Source organism: Carica papaya, chromosome 4, assembly GCF_054855325.1.
Source record: "Carica papaya isolate Zhongbai chromosome 4, ASM5485532v1, whole genome shotgun sequence".
Lineage (NCBI taxonomy): Eukaryota > Viridiplantae > Streptophyta > Magnoliopsida > Brassicales > Caricaceae > Carica > Carica papaya.
Genome location: NC_142312.1, coordinates 5,841,702 through 5,862,268, shown reverse-complemented (window position 1 = coordinate 5,862,268; position 20,567 = coordinate 5,841,702). Strand labels below are relative to the sequence as shown.

Genomic DNA, 20,567 nt, shown 5'->3' with positions numbered 1-20,567 from the left:
CGTTTAAATGCAGTAGTTTGTTTTCAGATTAAGGGAACACTTCAAAAAAAAGAAAAATAAAAGAAATGACTTGTTCTCAGCTTAAGACAAATTCTAATACAGGAAGCTTAGAAGAAACTCCTCAAGGACTTTATACAATTATAGCTTCCGACTGAAAAGACGAATGTACCCTTATTACTTTGGGACCACTATGAATGGAATTGAGGGTAAAGAAGTCATTTCAGTTACACGAAAATTAACCATCGACCAAATGACTGGTTCAATTTCATTGCCCGAGCTCGATACGAAACGCGAATTGCCGTTTCGATGTTGGGGTTAGTCAACACGTGAAACCCACGAACAAAAGCCCCCCCACCATTTAACAATTGCAGCTTTGAATTACACAGCATTTTCTTTCCCCTCTCTTTTCTCTCTCTTTCCTCCCGTTCCTCTCTGCATCGATCACTGCACGATCCCTTGCCACTTCGCTCATCTTGGCCTTTTGAATCCGTTGGTCGACGCAGACGAGGAAAGAGAGGAAGCTTGAAACATGTCCTACTCGGATTCTGACTCGTCGTCTTCTGGTGGCGAGTACAAGAATTTCAGACAAATCACTCGTGAACGTGAGTCCCTCGCTTCCCTCCCTCGATGTTCCTTCTTATGTTCACTTTCCCTTTTTGAATTCTAATTAACTAAAACTACAAGCACCTAATCTGATTGTTGTTGATTCAACCGATTTCTTTTTGTTGTTTAAATACCTAGTAGTCGCTATTTAATTGCGGTTTTCCCTCTTTCTTTTCTCGTTAATTCTAGTGATTTGCAACTTTACTTTTGACGCTTGAGGTTTTTGCGGCAATTTCTGGTGATTTACTTTTAAGAAAAGCAACTGATCAAGTAAGATTCTGTGTTAATATTGAATGTATGCCAGTAATCTAAGGTGACTTGGTATGATGACTTATTTAGATTTATCAGACACAGAGCTTGATAGCCGTGTTTAATTTAAAATGATTTGTTACGATGAATTATTTAGATTTATTGGATACAGAGCTTAATAGCTGTGTTTTCACTAAATCTAACAATAAAAGAGTACAAGTAATAGTGACTTGGTTTCTACCAAGTTACATAAAATGCACCAGGAAGGAAATGTGTTCAAACTGTAATTTAAAATGTCAGTTTTTTAGAACGCATGAAACTGATTTGCATCAATAGCAGTCTCCATGTTCAGTGACTTTTTGTTATTTCTTAAATTTTCCCTCTTACCTGGCAGAGAAATGTAATTAATTAACATAGATGATTCTAATTACAATGGGGAGTGTAAGAAATGCTCATCGCACTGCTATATTCACTAATATTTTCCTGCAGTTAACTTATTGATCATGAGAAATCACGAGTTCTCACTAGAGAGGAATGCAGCTATTGCACATTTTGTTGTTTTAATAGAAACAGAAATACCATTAGCGAGAGAATGAAAAGTACAACTGTGGAGGACTAGTTATCCTCCCAAAAGAATGAAAATAGAAATAGAAGAAAAGGAGAAAAGCTGAGATTCAATATATGATGGCCGCCGAGCTCTATGCAAATAAATAAAGAAATTCTTTAAAATCCCATGCCTCTTAACCTAAAAAGACGTGGAAAAAATAACATATGCCAAAGAGAGAAAATGAGAGGCAAGATATATGAAAATTCTGGCGTTTGTCTCCAGCCAAATCACCACAACAACAAAATGGCCCACACCAAAAATACTTATCCTTCATCCTCCTACCAAAGCCATCGACAGCAGAATAAAGGATCCCTATAAGATAGGAGAAACCTAATAACATCAAAAGTATCAATAAGCAGGTCCAAAGTCTCCAAGCTATCTCACAATCCAGATAAAGGTGACTATGAGATTTAGTAACTTTGAAACGCTTCATATACACACACACAATAGGGGACAAAGCGCGATTTGTCCTGCGGATTTGGAGAAAATCTTAGTATGTAACCTATTCAAAACTGAAATACAAATGAAATACGTACTTATTAAGATAGAACCAAAACACATAGTAAAAGCATCATTATGGATAGAACGATTATGGTAAGAAGACAAAGGACTTGCATCTAAAAATATCAAGAGTATAAATACCAAATTCTACTATCAGAGTCTAGAAAAACAATTGAGAAGTTAAATAAAAGAAATTATATAATCAGTTTCATGATTGTTTAAGATTTTTTTAAAAGAACACATGGCCATGTGGCCCGTAGAGTAATAAAAAGATTATGTGTATTTCTATGACTCTGGGACATATGCAGAAAATGAATGACCAGAAGAATAATGTCAAACTAGGGATCTTCCTAGAAAGAAAGTGTGAACCATCACCCACCCTCAAACTTAGCAAGGGAAGAAAAGAAGCATAAAGACTCGAAATAGCTTTCTAGGGACTTCTGGAAGTAGGAGAAGAATTAATATTTGTCACCAACTATTTCGATGTTGGCCGGACTTGCTCTTGACCACCCTTTGCCACAAACAGCTAGGTTCAAAAGAAAATTACCTGAACTATTTAGCCAATTAAGACAAGTTTGTCCCAAAAAAAAAGGTTTTCCAATGCCAAGGCCACTATTATTATTAGACAAACAACAACCTCTCATCTGACTAAATGGTCCCTCACAGACTCACTTGAAGAGACTAACGGAAATTCATCATCACCCTCTCAATACTTTCCAATATAAAACTAAGAGCCCTAAACGAAGAGAAATAGTAGAGGAGAGTAATTGCTTTCTTTGCATGGGAGACCAAAAGCAGTTGCATTTTGACCATTGACAAATTGATGAGAAGAGGAATGACTATGGTGAACACTTGTTACTTGTGTAAAGGTGCTGCGAAGACCTTTAGTCATGTTCTTTTATGATGTCCGTTAGCGTATAAACTATGGTAGATGATTTATGGTTTATTAGGTATTGGTTGGTGGAGGAAATTTGTGGACCTTATTCCACTCACCATTTTTTGGGTAATATGGAATGAGAGGAATATAAGAGCTTTTGATTCATAATGTGGGATTTCGATAGGATTAGGAATAGATGGTTCCAAACCCTTGGTGTTTTTATGTTTTTTCTATTTCAACAAAAAAGAAAAAAACCCTTGGCGTTTTTATTCTGGGTCATCATTTTTATTCTATTGAGAATTTGGGGACCTTTTTTTCTTGAAATAAAGGATTTGGGGAACCTTGTTGATATCTTGATATATATGTAAATAAGTATACGGGTCAGCGTCCTCTTGTTGTTTGTTAATATAATTTATACTTTTTATTTCCAAAAAAAAAAAACTAGAACTCTATGCTTGAATAAGAGTGGCCCTACCACTAAAGGGACAAAAGGTGTCATTTCCAACACTGTAGACACTTAGATGTCCCACACATCACGGGTTGCAGAGAGAAGCAATTCAAGGATTAATCCCTTAAGTGAGACCTAAGTGATAGTGCACTTTAAAACATCATAGCTCGCTGACTCTGCCAATCCTCTAACCAACTGATGTTTCACTTTGATACCAACTAGTCTGTCTTCTTGCGATTGATATATAGACCTGATATGCTCTCAAACATCTGCATCATTGTAAGAGCATTCTACAACTTTACATGATCATGGGAAAGGAAAAGATCTTATTATCAGCAAGCTGGATATGGGAAACAACCACCCTATGTCACTCCACACGAAGGCCCTCAATCATATCTTTCCCTGCCACAGGATTACATATTTCATAGAACATCCACCAAGACTGTGCAGACGAAAGGGGAGAGACGATTCTCCTATCTCAGACTTCCCTGCCATAGAAATCAAGATCTCAATTTGCCATCCACCAAAACAGCAAGGACCTGGAGGAAAAACCCTTACCACTTGCACCAGGCTCTATCCTTGAGAAAAACATTCCTTTTTGGTAGTTGAACAAGGGGTCCAAAGTCCCAAGTCTGTCAAACACAGAAGTCCCAAGCAATTTGTACTTTTTTTTTTTTTTGAAATAAAAAGTATTAAGATATATAATTATAGGCACCAAGGGGTTGCAACCCATTTACACCATCAATTTGTACTTAAAAGCCTTTTCTGATTTTTTGGATTTTTCCATCAAAAAATTCTCCATGCCCACTGTGGTCGACTGTAAAAGTAAGGGTTTATTCTCCAGCATATTCAAATCTTCCATAACTGCCTTAACAAGCAAAATCTTCTCGTTACTAACGTAGTTATTTGCCTTGCTGCCCGCTTTTCACGAAACAGATTCAGACCTTCTAAAACTGTTTATTTTGCATTCTGACCTGAATGACGCAGCAGCACTTTCTTTTTCCCCAGGCACCATTGTTGCAAGACCCTTTTCCACCATGCACCACCTCTGTAGTTGTTGGACTTTCCATACCTGAAGTCTTATTGGATTCAGCTTTTCCAATGGACAGAATTTTGGTGTGTATTGATTCACCACCTGATATTGACAGCCTCTCAATTGCTTCTTCCGAACTCCTCCATCTTGCTCCGCCCTCAACCACTGAGGTGGTAATGCAGATCTCATGCCTTCCACAAAGTATTTGGATGACCTTGCACATTTTGATTGACCTCAGCAAAGTAGTATTTGTTCAGTTCCCTGAAAGTTGATGGAGGACTTTCCCAATATGATCACCCAGGTTACAGATATTATTAAATAGTCATTGCACTCCTCCTCTTCCCAAGCAGATCCTGAATCTCTTTTGTAGAGAATGTACAGATGCTTAATTTAATAGACTACCTCCTTCTTCTATTGAGACTGTAAAAAATTTAACCTTACTAGAATGTTCAATAGCTTACCCAGTGATCAACTAAGAAGATAAAAATAAACTATAAGAGTTAAGACAATAAAAAGAAAAACAAAGGAGGGCAGAAAAAGAACTTTCAATTGCTTTTTATCCACCATGACATAATTGTCCCTAGGAAAATAGCTCTCAATTTAACATTTCCTCTTGCACATTTTCTTGCTTCCAGAAGATGAGGACTTTTTGCCAACTTCTGGCTATCAGGCATTAGCTACAAATAGATGAAGAAGTCAACTAATTTCCTAGTTGAGTTTGGCTTGAGGGAATTATGGAAGTAGGGGGAATTTAATTGTTTGACACTGCATTTACACACTGCTTCAGCAACAAGTTGTTAGATGAGTTGAATGACCTTGAAGCTGTGCTGGTGTACTATCACATGCACTAAGGCATCAGGCAGCAGTTAATGACTGCTGTTAGCTGTTGGGGTGGAATATATACTAAAATGTTTTCCATAAAAAGTTCCATATTCATTGTGCATTCCTTTATTACATCTCTACTCTCTGGGTGCAAAAAGGTTCTGGTAAGCCTTTGTTAAGCTCTCACGAAAATTGCTTGAATTAACTGATGAGGCTATAGTAAACATACTTAGTAAAGGTTTGTTTTCAAGAAACACGGCATGTTGGACGATTTATTTATCAAGTTTTTAAAAAGTGTTCTATTTTTTTTAAAAAAAAATTGTCTTGATTACCACTTTATATTTTCTGGAAGCTATGCCTTTACTTGATGTGCTTGGATATAGCATTTGGAACTATTTTAAGATTTTTTGAAAAGATTAAAAAAGAAAGGTTCATGGTGAGCAAGTTGACCTCTGAATTATTCTAGAGGCTTGATTATACTGCTTGTGTGCATACTAAAAGGGAGCATAAGGGGGTATGCTCCCTCAGTATATACAATAGATGATAAGATCCGACAGCCCTACAAATTAAATTATTGCTTTCTATCCTTCTCTAACAATCACCTTTTAGGCAAGCTTATGGTAGCAGTGGTTTTTCAGTGCAAAGCTGGAAATGTATAGTCTATGCCTTACCCTTATTATCTGTATCTAGGTGTTTGGAATTTTCAAACTCCTAGGAAACAGTGAGATCATGAGTGAATGTCAATCTGTGATCCATGATTCAGTTTGATATCACCTGTTAATTTTGCTGATTACTTTTATCTTAGTATAGGCAAGCCTATATTGCTTATTGAGTTGGTAGATTCACTTATTTTTGGTCCAAATTTAATCTCGTATAAAAGAAAATAACTCTTCTGTACAGGATTGCTGCAAGAGATGCTTCGGTTTGCCAGGACTGGAAACTCGAAATCAACTTGGAAGGTATAATCAATGAACTTTATCATCTTTTCCACTGTACCTTTTGGTATCTAGTATTCTGATACATTTTTTTCATTAACTTGTGATAAGTTTTGTTGTATTGTTGATTTATTATCTGTAGGTACTCATCATGGACAAACTTACTGTAAAAATAATGTCTTATGCCTGCAAAATGGCTGATATCACACAGGAGGGAGTTTCATGTAAGAATCAAAAGTACATTATCCAAACTTTAGAGCTGTGAGAAACTTTTTTCCTGAAAACATGTTCCTTTACACAAGCAGCAATTATTTTTGTTGATGGAAAACATTTTTAGGAAGTGTATTTCCTGGTCTTGCATGACTGAAAAAATTTTAGGAACATTATTCTGGTCGTCTCTAATCATTTCCTCTTCTGGAAAGAAAATAAACTCTTTGTAAAAGATGTCGCATGCTGGTCCTTTATTTTTAATTTTCCAGCTATAGGTGTTTCTGCAGTTTTCGTCAAGATCAATGCCATGCTATTAGCTGCAGGATGGAATTTTACATCCTAATTTTAATATATCTTCATACCACATGCCATGCTATTAGCTGCAGGATGGAATTTTACATCCTAATTTTAATATATCTTCATACCGCTCGTCTGTGGGGACGTGTGAGTTTGTTAATGGAATGAGCTGCCATTTTATTTATACAAATCAACTAATGAACTGGATTCTTGAACACTGAATAAAGTTTGGATATGTTTTCTGTTTCTGGGGGCTATGTATTTGTATTGTGACTAGCTAGTTTAGATGAACTCTTGAAACATTCACAAGGTATTAAAAGTGTTCTAAAGTTCTTCGTTTAAAAAACAAAAGAGAAAAATTTTCAAATTCCTATAAAGTGATTCAATTTGTTCAACAAAATTGGATGCGAATTCTTTATTACTTCAATAATAGTCTTAACATTACTCTTATGCCATTTTGAAATTATAGTTTAATGAAAATTGTCCAACAAGAGGTTTATTTATATTTTCCTGCTGCCAAGAGCTTGTAGCTCTATTGGCAGAAGGCCTTCTATGGCCTCATTAAATCTGGATTTGATCTGGAGAATTATGACCCCTTATTTCAAGGCAATAAAAGATATATTTTACCACAGCTAATAGTCTAAAGTAGATTCCTTTCCCTGTTGTATGTGTCCTCTTCTGCATTTTCCTATGCACATCAGGAGATTTTGTTACTCTTTCAGATGGAAGTTTTTTTCTTTTATTTTGTGGGTTTATTGGGTTACAAATCAATTGTAATTGGTTTGCTACTCAGCAATTTGGTTGTTATATTGTGAATTTGGTTTTGTTTAGAGAATCTAATTTTCATTTTCTCTTGCAGTGGTAGAAGACATATTTAGACGTAGGCAGCCATTGCCTTCCATGGATGCAATATACTTCATCCAACCAACCAAAGAGAAGTAATCTGTCTTCCTTGTATTTACTTGCTAGTTATAGATATATTCTCATTTAAGCAGTGTTACTTAACAAGAGTTGTTCTCTGTATATTTTATCTTCTTGCTTTATATTTTGGCAGTATTGTCATGTTTTTGTCAGACATGTCTGGAAGATCGCCTTTATATAAGAAGTATGCAAAATGTCCTCTCTTTATCCTTTTTCTAATTATGTTATTACATATTTAGAAAGTCTGAAGTTTTCTTGTGGTTCCTTTTTACTGCATGTGGAAAGGGCTTTCGTTTTCTTCAGTTCACCCATTTCAAAAGAGCTGGTTATGCATATCAAGAGGGATACAACTGTGTTGCCTCGCATTAGTGCACTGAGAGAGGTCATTTCCTTGCTTTGATATTCTGACACATTTTACTTTCTTTTATTGTTCCATGGTTCAAACATTGTCATTAAATGGTGATTTTTTTTTGGGTAATTGTTTGGTTGATAACATGCAGATGAATTTGGAATACTTTGCAATAGACAGCCAGGTATGGTGCTACTTCAATTGCTTGGTTAGATACTTCAATTAGATTACCAGGAGAATCAACTCTTTTCTGATATGCCTCAAATATTTTCTTAGAAAAATAATATATTTCACACTTACCATTTCAAGAATTCAATTAAATTATCTGATATAGTCTATTGGTGAATTTTCTAGTTTATGCAACTGAGGCACTACATTAGGTTTTATCCTTGGGTTGGATAACAACTCTTAAATAATTTTCATGTCTCATCAAAAAAAAAATCACAAGAAAATCTTTTATGCTAGTGCAAGGATATGTTCCAAGCTTATATTCATGAACTTCAGAGATGTTCCTTATTGCACGTCAAATGCCATTGCTTAGGAAATGGCCTTTTCATGGGTTTAAGAACTTATGCAAAAATTTCAAGTAATACATGAATCATATATACGAAGCCTAATAGCTCACCACATCTTTTGGTTGTTGAAGATTAAAGTATCTATTGGGGGAAGAGTACCCAAATAGTCCTGGTAATCATCCATTTCCGCAACTGCTTTAAGATTTCCTTCCCTCCAAAACAATAATGCTGGTTAGAACTTTTCATGAAACTTCATCCTAGAAATTCTGAGAATGATGACCTTTTGATAATTAGAGTTAGATTTTGCTCCTTATCCTTGGTTTTTAGTATCTCCTGATGTGTTATGTTTTCTCCTTTGGTATCACTAACTGATTGGTTGTTTCACTGTATGATGTGAATGTGTTATTGTCATCATCATTTTCGTCAATTTTGATATCTAAGCAGGGTTTTGTTACTGATAACGAGAGGGCTCTGGAGGAACTTTTTGGGGATGAGGAAAATTGTCATAATGGCGGTGCATGCTTGGATGTAATGGCTACCCGCATTGCTACAGTCTTTGCTTCTTTAAGGGTATAATCTGTGGTTTTCTGAAGTAGATTTCCATGTATTCTTTTGAGGCACAATGATGATGATTTTTCTTTTTTAGGAATTTCCTTTCGTGCGTTACCGTGCTGCCAAGTCTCTTGATGCAATGACAATGACAACCTTTCGTGATTTAATTCCTACAAAACTTGCTGCTGGAGTATGGAATTGTTTAATGAAATATAAGCAAACAATTGAACACTTTCCACAGACTGAAACTTGCGAGTTAATCATCCTTGACAGATCTGTGGACCAGGTTGGTAGATGGATACATTGTTCACAAAACCGATGGTCTGCTTGCTAATGTGTCTTGTCTTATATTTATTATGATTTTTTTTTTTGTGATTTAAGATTGCTCCCATCATACATGAGTGGACATATGATGCCATGTGCCGTGATTTACTAAATATGGAAGGGAATAAATATGTGCATGAGGTAAACTCTACTCTCTCATGTTCTGTATGAGCTCTTGAACTGGCTCGCAGATTTTCCCTGGATGCTTCATGGCAGGTCTCCTGCTTTTTAGGTTCCAGGCAAAGCAGGTGGGCAACCGGAGAAGAAAGAAGTTCTCTTGGAGGAACATGATCATATTTGGTTAGAGCTTCGCCATGCACATATAGCAGATGTATCTTTCGGTTCTTAAAACTTTTATTCAATATATGGACGACATGAATGGTTTTTGACTATTGGCTTTCTTGTCAGGCTAGTGAAAGATTGCATGAGAAGATGACCAACTTTGTATCTAAGAATAAAGCTGCACAAATTCAACATGGTTCGAGGTTGGTGGATTCTTTTTTTTTTATATTTACTTTTTTACTTTACTGGTAATGCTTTTTAGTAGAAAAATAAAAATTATTCGAGAAAGAAAGAGAAATACATTCACAAAGGACTCCAAAAATAAGGAAAATATAGAGAACAGAAACAGAGAAAAACTGGCAAAACATAGTAAATGATGGCCGGCCAATCTTTATATAAAAAAGATAAAGAATAATATTTAAAAAGAACATGTGCCTTGACCCAAAGAGACATAGAAAAAGAAGGGAAAAATGAGATACATGATCTCTGAAAATCCTGGTGTCCTTCTGATAGTTCCAAAGGGTTAAAAATACTGTGATTATTTATTTTTAAATGCATACCTCTCTAATTATTTCAAATTCTGATAACAAACCCATTTTTTAGTTATGTGAAGATAATATTGTTCGGTGAGATTCCAAGATGTTAAAAAGCAAATGTTTGTCAACACAAATGATGGAATATTTTAGACTACACTCAGTATTATCTTCTTTTGGCTGCCTTTTCCCATATTGTTTTGTATTGGTTACTCCAACCCTTTGGGGTTTGCATAATGATATGGCAGCATCCTTTCTCTGAATCCCTTTTGGCATGCTGCTACTGTTGAGCATTACATTTCCCAAGAATACCATAAGTTTTCCTTTTTATCTGTTGCTCTCAAGTATGGATCTTTAGAGAGAGTGAGAAGTGAATTTCATTAGTAAGAATGGAAGCAAAATGGTTACCCAAATGGTTGAACTTTTATGCAAGAAAATAGCTTGAGGACTTGTCCGTACAGAAGAGCGATTTGATTCAGGTATCTGAAGGGTTAAGGTAGGTGAAGAGTTTAATTTGGGCTGATAAAGGGAATCATTGTTGCAAGATGGAACAGAAAAATAGGAGAAAAGACGACACATGAAAAAAAGAAGTCTAGTTTTATTGCAATCTAAATAACAATTGAGTATTATCCATTTATTTATAGGTGTCTAGATACACTATTATGACCGGTTATTGTACGAAAAAATAGACACCAACCAAGTAGCAAACGCAACTGAACAGGAAAATAATAGTCCTATACAAATTTAATCCTTTAAAAATTCATGTACTAATACTGCAATGCCTTGCATTTTCCAATTGTGATAATGTCTTAATAATCATGGAAGTGGGAGCCAAACTTTGACAATAATGGAACATAGTATATCAAGTAAATGGTCACACATTACTTGCTGATTTTATAGCATAAAACTAAGCCAAATTTCACTGTAACATGGTTAAAAAAATTTGAGAAATCATTTCAGCAACCAATTTTTTTCTTCTCCTGTAATAGGAAAAGAAAACTTTACTATGCACACAGAACCAATGGGGTTGCTAACCATGAACAAGCTTATAGAAAACTTGCGAAGATGCAAAAATATATATAAGGACTATCCAGACTGAGTGTCACTTGCAAGCCAAACATTAAGAATGTACAACCATTTCTGCACCTATGAATGGGTTGTTTCATCCCTCCATAGGTTCTCAAGTTCCTTTCCCTGCACAAACTTCGGCAACCAAAGATGTTGAATGTATAAAATGTTGAATCAAGCATTTTTTCAGTTTTTTGCCCCTTCAATGGAATAGAGAATGTTAAAATTTTCTTATTCTGGAGCTCCTCAATTATCCATACAATTAACCCATGAGCTGTGAAGGGGTGTTTGTGACTGTTAAAATACTTTTAGATTTGATTCAATTTAGTTCCTATTGTTTTACCATTCAATTACTCGAAGCAAATGTAAGTTAATGTATGTCGTAGATATTGAATGTCAAAGGAATGGGAATTAAATTGAACCGAACAAGACATCACGTTATCTAAGATATCTGCTTAAAGAGTTCTTTTATGTCTTTATCTTGATTGCTGGGCTTCAAGAGCACTTGGAATCTTACTTCTATTAAGGGACGTTTTTTCACCACTTTCCTTTATGTAGAGATGGTGGTGAACTTTCTACGAGGGACTTGCAAAAGATGGTTCAAGCATTGCCTCAATATAGCGAGCAAATTGACAAGCTGTCCCTCCATGTCGAGGTAAGTTTTGTATCTCTATTAGTGAATAATATCCTTTCTTGAAGGGGATGCTTTGACCCATATAACTGCGCTCCCTTTTCCTCCCTTTCCCAAAAGAAAAAGAAAGGAAATAAAAAGAAGACGGTTTGAATTATGTTTTCGTGGTGTTGTTCCATGCAAGAGGTTTGTGCGGATTCAGTTTCTTTTATCCAAGTTGTCGCTTAACTTGTATGAGGTTTTATTAGTGTAGATTGCGGGAAAAATCAACAGAATTATTAGGGAGCAGGGGCTTCGAGAACTTGGGCAGCTAGAGCAGGGCCTTGTTTTTGGTGATGTAGGAATGAAGGACGTAATTAAATATTTGAGTTCAAAAGAGGTAACTTCTGATAATTGATCGTTGATCTTCTTACCTTTCTTTTTGGTTGGAAAAATGTTTTGAAATAGTGGAAGTTTCCTATGCAGGATGCAACTCGTGAAAATAAGCTACGCTTGTTGATGGTTCTTGCAGCAATTTATCCTGAGAAGTTTGATGGTGAAAAGGGCCAAAACTTGATGAAGGTTGTTTTACTTTTTCTATTCTTAATTTCTTTATTGATTCAAAAATTTCTTTCTGCCTCTTTGAATCAATAGTTGCTCTTTTAATGATGGTTATTCCAACTTGATGCTTGAAATCCCTTCAGTTAGCGAAATTACCACCTGATGATATGAATGCCGTAAATAATATGAGATTGATAGCACCACCAGCAGATGCTAAAAAAGGTTCCAGTGGAGCATTCACTCTTAAATTTGACATTCATAAGGTATGTCACTGTTTGGTGGAACACCTGCACCTGATTGTAGCAACATATTCCTACAAATTGTCAATATGCACTTTTAGTTTTTTCATTTTCCCATCCACCATTTGATTCCAGAAGAAGCGGGCAGTGAGGAAAGATCGAACTGGTGAAGAAGAAACGTGGCAGTTGTCACGCTTTTACCCCATGATAGAGGTAAAAATAAAGTTAGGTTAATTCATGTTATAAAATTTACAATTGTGATGTTAATTTATAATTAAGTTTTAGAATCCTTCAACACCTTTACTATTGCATTGAAAGTAATTCTTTTTATTACGTAGAATCCTTTTTACACTGGGAAATGTTTTCCGGATTACCATCCAAGAGACTATCCAAATTTCTGCTTATAGGAAATATTTCAGCTTGAGTTATGTCAATTTCTTTTATTGTTGTTGAAGACCTCAACTGGGAACTTTTTGTGTTCGACATTTAAGTCTCGGTGTTTATGTTTTTGTCTTCATTAAATCAGCTGGCAAATTTGGTGAGAAGAGAAAGCATTCATTCAAATCTTTACTTATGAATTCTCCAATGCATTTCTGCTTTGGCCAACCCGAGCAATGGGTGATTGTTTCACTGGCATTTGGCAGTTTGATATTGTGTATCCCTCACATAATAATTGAGGCAGTACAGGGTTGTCTTAATTGCAAATTATGTCAGCTTTTCCCCTTGTCTTTCTCCATTCTGTGTCTTTTCAAATTTTTTGATACTGCTTGATCTCAAAAAGCTTGCTGAGAATTGTCCTAGAATCACTCCAAAAGTCAAGCCCTTCCCGATAGTTAGTCATGTTGGTTAGCAGATGCAACACAAATTTCTCATTGATGTAGATTTTAGTAGTTAAGACTGCACTATCTTATGGTATATGTTGTGTCTTACCTTAATATTTGCATTTTCAATTGAGATGGAACGATTTATCTATTTTCGGGCCTTAATGGATTACTATGATTTGTTTCTTTCCAGGAACTTGTTGAAAAACTTAGCAAAGGGGAACTCTCAAAGGACGATTATCCATGTATGAATGACCCAAGCCCATCTTTCCATGGAACATCCCATTCTGCATCAGCAACTCAAGCTTCTGGTGCTCATTCAATGAGATCAAGGAGAACACCGACATGGGCTCGGCCTCGGAACTCTGATGATGGGTACTCAAGGTATTGTTTTTGCTCTTCCTTTGTAGATGAATGAGCTCTACTGTGTGCTGTGTCCAGGATATGCATTGCAGTGGGGAATTAACTACAGGACTAACTCAGATAGTAGTTTTTCATGGAGACCTTAATACACTGGCATGTTTATGTGATATGGCAAATCTCTTAGAGGAGATAACAATTGACTCTTAATGGTGTTTCATTGTATTCTTGCATATATTAAACTACTTTTGTTCAATCGCCATTTCCTTTCTAACTAACTTTCATCTCTAATGTTCATATTATCTTATCATGTAGAATTAGAAAATAATCTGTATATTTGATCTATTCCTATTTCCTCTTTGAATTCTCAAACTAAAGGGATTCAAGGTGGGAGTGAAGCTAGCAGAGTGAGATCAAACATACAAATTGTGTATTAATTTACTCATCAATGAGTGGATCTTAATTATTTGATATATATCAAAGTTAGTTATAATTTACATAGTTGATGTATAATTGTATCAATTCCACTCATTTCAATTTCACAAAGAATTGTGACTTTCTTTCTATAAGAAAATTCGTGAATTTGTATATCTGTCAAGGAATTATAAAAATGTCTGACTTGAGATGAATGTAGAATTTACTTAGAGTTCAAATATTATTTGCATTCAATTATTTTCGTTCAATTTTTATTCTATTTGTATTGGATTTGTTTCCCTATTCTATGGAATTAAATTGAACTAAACTTACTGGTGAGAGGAATACAAAATTAAATGTGGGAATTAGGTGGAAATGGAATAGATATTGAATCAAATACAATTTTTGTAATATGAGATTTGTCATTTGCCATAGTGTGATTCATTCATAATGGTACTTACGTTTCCCTGTGTTCAGTGACTCCGTGCTAAGACATGCATCTAGTGATTGCAAGAAGATGGGGCGACGCATATTTGTATTCATTGTTGGTGGAGCTACAAGATCTGAGGTACAAAATACTTTCAATACATGTCTATAAATATTTAAGCTTAGCTGTGTTTGGTTGTACAAAATTGTATCCATTTTTCTATCTTCTATATTCATGTTTTTATACACAGAAATATGGTTTGATGTTGCAAATGAGAAGAAAGTTTGAAAGTTATAGTGTTTAAACTCACGCCATATTTTTCACTAATATTTTTCAATTTTTGTCTTTACTTTTAGTTACCACATATCTGTGTTTAAGCATATTTTAAATCTTGAGAAGAAGATTCAAAATAAATTTATGTAACTACAGATGTTATCTTCTATGGCCTTTTAAATTTTATGAGATGTATTTCATTTACAGCTAAGGGTTTGTTACAAACTTACTACGAAATTGAAGAGGGAAGTTGTTCTAGGCTCATCAAGTCTTGATGACCCCCCTCAGTTTATAACGGTATGGAGTTGTTTAATGGTTCCTTAATTTCCTCAGTACGTGTGCCTAATAAAATAATTTCATGTTCTTTTCTGCTTTACAGAAACTGAAGCTGCTGACTGCACATGAACTCTCATTGGATGATCTCCAGATATGATATAACTAAACTTGACAGAGTGCAAAAATGGGAATTGTGCTTTGATAGTCTCGAATAGATTTGTATACCAACCAAACTATTTCATTCTAATCCATTTTTTAGTAGTGAATGTAAAGCTTGGCGCTTGATAACAGTGGCTGTTGCATATTTGGGGCCATTGCATCTAGTGTCTTAATCGGCATAGGTTTTGGAGTTATGATTTGTGTATTCTAAGCAGTTTGTTCAAATCCAGTGTATAATATGTACTCTATGTAATAGGAAGAACAATCCATTGAACCTTAAGTTCCGAAAGTATCAGCATTCTGATAGCTGGTTTGTTACATTAATGTTTGATGTAATTCGACACATGCATCTTGTCGAGGTTAAAGTAATACCCCGGCTGATTGCAATATTTTTTCTTTCCATTGTGTAAATCACTGCCGTGCCAATTCCCTTACTCAAGTTTTGGCCGTTTCTTTTTCAGAGTAGAATCTGGGAAGTATAATGCCTTGACTTGAATCCAGCCGCAATGGTAGCATGTGGTACAGGAGCTGAAATTTTCAACTGTGAAGTTCCTTTGCTTTTGGGCTGAGCATGTCATCAGCTTTTCTCTTGACTTTTTTTAGCCCTTTCACATAGGCAATGTATCCATCCACGTCAAATTTCCTCTTGCACCCTGCGTAGTTCATGTAGCGTATCTTCCCAAAAACTGGACGCTCTTTCCATCCCTTAAAAGACCAATTCAAAAGAGACTCAATTTCATAATTCCCTGCTCTGATGTAGCATACAATCCAGTGAAGGGCTTCATATTTGAGAACCAGGTGCATATGTTTGTCTAAAGTACCCCTTTTGGCGGACACTAAAGAGAAGGTACTCTTTACTTAACTAAAATGAAAAGATAACAGAACAAAGAACAAAAACCTGGTCGTGGACGCCGCAGATAGACCACATGCAACCAACATATCCACTTGGGTCTCTCCCATCTATCTCATACTGCATGCAGAGTTCTAGATTAGGAACTAGATGGTGCTGGGAATCATCCATAAAAGCACAAGGTAAATCCTAGTTGAATAACCTTGTCATTTAGATAAATGGATATTGAAAGAGCTTCTTCTGGTTCTCTTGTCCACTCGAGAATCTTCTTTGCCCAATACATCCTGCAAATCATTTTCTAAAAATAAGACTTGCAAATGGAAGGAGTAAATAGGTTAGTTTCCAATAAGGAACTCAACAAGGCATTTGGCTTAAAAATGAGCTATTTGATTGGAATAAAATATTGAACTTTGGTTTCACTTTCACCAACAAACCTTGATTACTAATGCCTGAGAAGTACATAAGAAAAGACAAAACAGTGAAAATAACCGTCTCAAGATACAAGTCAGAACCAAAATATCCATGACAAAACCCTTACCTCATGAAACCATGCATCTTCCCACAGTAAACCATTTCCAGCTGCGCAGCATTCCAGAGCTGAAACGAAAATATAATTTTTGAAGGAAAGAATATCCAGAGAACTCATAAACAGAGATCTCAGTAATCATAATGTCATAGAGCCAAGAGGAGCTCCTGAGAATGAATTAGGCAAATAAACTAAAACTTGACCACTTATAAACAGAAGCACAGTTCAGTTTCAGTAGTTCCTTAATGTCTTAGCCATGTATATAATTCTGAAATGATCCAAAAAGAGAAGGAGCTCACAGGATCTGCTGTTTGTGCCTTCTCAAATTGCTCTCTCCTGCAATTTCAACAGTTCAAATTTTGAGAAGCCATAAGATGATTCCCTATGCAGTAAATGACCATAAAAAGAAATGCAACTGACGTGTAGATTTGCTCTCGCTTATCAGAAGCATGGTTCAGCAAGGTTGTCTGAGCCCATCCCCATGCACCTTTCAGTGAATCGTAATGAGGCTGATAGAAGCAAAAGTTATCAGCAAGTTCTCGGCGGACAATCAACTCTTCCAAGAATGTATCAACTGCCTTCAAGGATATAGCAGCAAATCCAAAAAGATTAAGTACTATATCAAAATGAGAAAAGAAAATAACAAACATCAAAGATTTGGGATGAATCAAATTTGATAATTAACTGTGTGATTGTGGGTGGTAATAATGATCCTCATCAAGTAATAGGGTTCTGTCAAGAGCAAGGTAAATTTGCCCCTTGCATTCCAGCAATAAATAAAAGTTAAAATATAAAACAAAACTTGGTCGACACAAACCTGAGGACAAAGTTTGCGGACTCTCTGTGCCTCTAAGGCACATCGTTGTGCTGATATCTGTCCAAAATGCAGGTATGGAGAAAGACCAGAAAGAGCTTTTGGTTTAAGTGGATTATTTCGATCAGCAGAATAATTCTTTAACCTCTTGGTCAAGAAACCATTTTTACCTCCCATTAGTACTTCCCGAGCAGCGTCTTCTCCTGGTTCGCACCATTCAATTTCAGGAACTTCAGCCCCTTTCCTACCCATATAAAGGTAAACATTTCTATAACAAACCCAATAAATCTCAAGTCAATTCTAACTTATCAGATATATCAGCATCTAACCTTAAAACATCATCAATCAGTCCATCCCAATCAATCACCCTATCTTTCAATGCCCATTCTCTATTTGGTGATTGCAGCGTGGGGAAATCAATGAGGTACTCAGGGAGCAGTTTATTTATCTTGCCCCTTATTGTTTTAGCACTGTACTCCAACTTGTCTGAAGCCACCCAAACAGGCACAATATTATGGGCATCAACTTCATGAATGACTACTGAATCAGTCACCTTCTTGCAAATTTGCTCTTTACATCTCCGAATTTCTTGCAGAGGTGAGAAATCAGTAACTAGAAGTGAAGCTCCACATTCTCTGAGGAAATTCGGTATAGTATCTTCAGCTTTTCCCTAAAGGTTTCAATTCTTAAATATATCAATATTTTCATTTTCAACCTTAAATTGGCAGCTAAATGAAAAAAAATAACACGAAAAATATGTTCCTAGAGAAAAAAACAAAAAAAAATATAGCCATTATTAACATAAGTTTTCTGCTAGTAAAAACAAAATTAGAACAAAATTCTCCATTCAACTGCCATTCAAATGATGACTAAGCTTGGTCGGGTAAGTTTTTCATATTATTGTTGCACTTGCATCTAAACACCATTTAGTAATATCAATATTGATATATATAAACCTAGAGGAATAGTATAATGAACCAAGAAACAAATTTACATACAAAGTTTTACCATGAAAGGTTATATCTTTAAAAATATAATTCATTGAAATTCCATTCGAATGGGAAAAAACCGTTTCTCAAACAAAACCAACTTCGAGCCTCTATAAATGATTGATACAAACAATAATCACCTTTCCACATTACCAGTCATTTCAAAGCTAACAGCGAATCAATTACAATATGAACAGAATTAGGCTATCGTTGGACAAAATCAGAAACTTGAAATTCGTTTGTAAATCCAAACTTACACTTCGCATGAAAAAAAATAAAGGAATTTTTGCAATTTAAAACCTATCCCTGCTTCAAATAGAAAAAAAGTAAATTCTAGGATCATGAATTCCAAATTTCATTAATTTTTGCGCCTAACAAAATATTTTCACAATTTTACAGTTGAATTGATTTGGAAACGAATTATATAGAAACTTTACAGTTGTTCCAAATATAATTAGAATGTAAAAATTTTGGCTAGAATGATAAAATTGAACTGATACTAAACCAATGCATTTTAAACTTACATCCTGTCCTAGTGAACTAAGTGCCCTTTCTTAGTTTGGATTTGCAAAACAAGTGCAAAAAAATTATGGGGTTGTCTGAAACATGGCCTAAAAGAAAAATTTCCCTCTTCACAAACCTCACTTTCACTTCATTCCCTAAAAAATTCGTAGAAACCGAGAAAGCAAAAGCAGTAATTTGTCGTCTTGAGATGCATCGCTAAATTCACCTGGAATAAAATGAAAGGAATTTGAAGTGTCTCTGTGATACTGCGATGAAGCTGACGCAAACCCCTTAACATAAACCCTAACTGCCTAGCTTTCGCACCCAAAAACTGATCGAACAGATTAAACGCAATGGCGACGGGCACGTTCGCCTTGTTTGCCTGATCAACAGCGTGTATCAACGCCCAGTTGTCTTTCAACCGTTGATCCCTGAACATCCAGTACACAACGGGTCCCATTGCCTGATCGGACGTTCTCGAGCCTTCTTTGAGGACCCGAAATCTACCCGATTGAATGGAGGCGATTGAAGCCATCAAGGTGAAGAGAAAAGAGAGGGGGAAAAGTATCGGGGGTTTACTGACGTTGAACTACTGGTGACGGAGAATAATGTGAGCCAAGAGTGCGTAGGTTAACAGAAGGACAGCAGAGATAGGAGAGCGCGCGCGAGAGGGAGAGAGGAAAAGAACAGGGGAGAGCAATGGAGGGAAATGGATACAGTTAAACATGTGGCTTTGAAATGACATACGTGGACGACCTCTTTTATTGACACGTGGCAAGAAACATCAACGGTCATCCGCTCGTTCAACTGTTTGGACTTTGATCTGGTAGGCCGCCTCATTCTCCTGGGTGGGGTTTTCCATTTTTCAAATCTATTTAATAAAAATTTGTATTAATTACTTTAATTTAAACATATGTCATACAAGTATTATCACATGAATTGATAGGTTGCATTTAAAATTTTATTCAATTTTAAAGTATTCAATTGTATAAATATATTATTTTTAATTTTAATTTGAATGCTCATCAATCTAATAAATGCATCATTAATTTTGATAACGTGACTATTATACAGTGAAGATGTATCCATAGATATATTCAGTTCTAACAAATAAAAAGTCACACATTTAATTACAATAACTAAAATTATAGATCCACTGATCCCATTTCCTTCTTCTATCCAATGAATCTACTGTTATGATGAGTTTGAGTTTGGTTCATCTATGGTGTTTTTCCTTGATCAAATTATTCACAGAGTCCGATTACCCAATTTACAATTTTCACAAACTGTGCGTGTAGTCTTTTAAGTATATAGATTAGGGTTGACCTCAAAATATACAGGCGTATATCAGATGTAGGAAGCTCTTTGTTTCTTCAGAAATGGGTTTTGGACATTTGTGAATAGGTCCTCCTTTGCTTCAGTTTCCATTTTTAGTTCACTAATACTCCATCGGTATTCTATATATGTTTTTGTGCTCGTAATAATTGGAAGTTTCGGACTCAAAATTTGGAGATTCCTCCATTTGACTTCAAACCCAATACATGAATTGCACAAATCCTCCTATATATATATATATATATATATGTAATCGTAGATTGAGTATGTCTTCAACCTAGTA

The 20,567-nt window shown here is 35.5% G+C and overlaps 2 protein-coding genes across 5 annotated transcripts; one reads left to right on the top strand and one right to left on the bottom strand.

The window, feature by feature from the left end:
* The first annotated feature begins 327 nt into the window (after positions 1-327).
* Positions 328-15,700, top strand: LOC110817578 (SNARE-interacting protein KEULE-like). Of its 3 annotated transcripts, none has more exons than XM_022046181.2 (21): positions 328-602; positions 6,041-6,099; positions 6,218-6,299; positions 7,442-7,520; positions 7,637-7,687; positions 7,789-7,885; positions 8,004-8,036; positions 8,812-8,937; positions 9,014-9,205; positions 9,301-9,384; positions 9,476-9,574; positions 9,652-9,728; positions 11,685-11,781; positions 12,011-12,136; positions 12,223-12,318; positions 12,441-12,560; positions 12,675-12,749; positions 13,551-13,741; positions 14,609-14,699; positions 15,039-15,128; positions 15,211-15,700. In XM_022046181.2, the coding sequence occupies exons 1-21, from the start codon at positions 530-532 to the stop codon at positions 15,262-15,264; spliced, it is 1,992 nt and encodes a 663-aa protein (XP_021901873.1). In that variant the 5' UTR covers positions 328-529; the 3' UTR covers positions 15,265-15,700. The 3 variants fall into 3 exon arrangements, with proteins under 3 accessions (XP_021901873.1, XP_021901872.1, XP_021901874.1); XM_022046180.2 differs by having other exon boundaries at positions 330-602; positions 12,672-12,749; XM_022046182.2 differs by lacking the exon at positions 6,218-6,299 and having other exon boundaries at positions 521-602; positions 12,672-12,749.
* Positions 15,517-19,647, bottom strand: PHR1 (photolyase 1). Of its 2 annotated transcripts, XM_022046185.2 has the most exons (10): positions 19,176-19,647; positions 17,786-18,126; positions 17,627-17,700; positions 17,460-17,516; positions 17,063-17,216; positions 16,942-16,978; positions 16,655-16,713; positions 16,319-16,400; positions 16,165-16,236; positions 15,517-15,971 (listed from the first exon to the last, which is right to left on the bottom strand). In XM_022046185.2, the coding sequence occupies exons 1-10, from the start codon at positions 19,482-19,484 to the stop codon at positions 15,804-15,806; spliced, it is 1,353 nt and encodes a 450-aa protein (XP_021901877.2). In that variant the 5' UTR covers positions 19,485-19,647; the 3' UTR covers positions 15,517-15,803. The 2 variants fall into 2 exon arrangements, with proteins under 2 accessions (XP_021901877.2, XP_021901876.2); XM_022046184.2 differs by having other exon boundaries at positions 17,063-17,220; positions 17,460-17,700; positions 19,176-19,645.
* Positions 19,648-20,567: the final 920 nt, after the last annotated feature.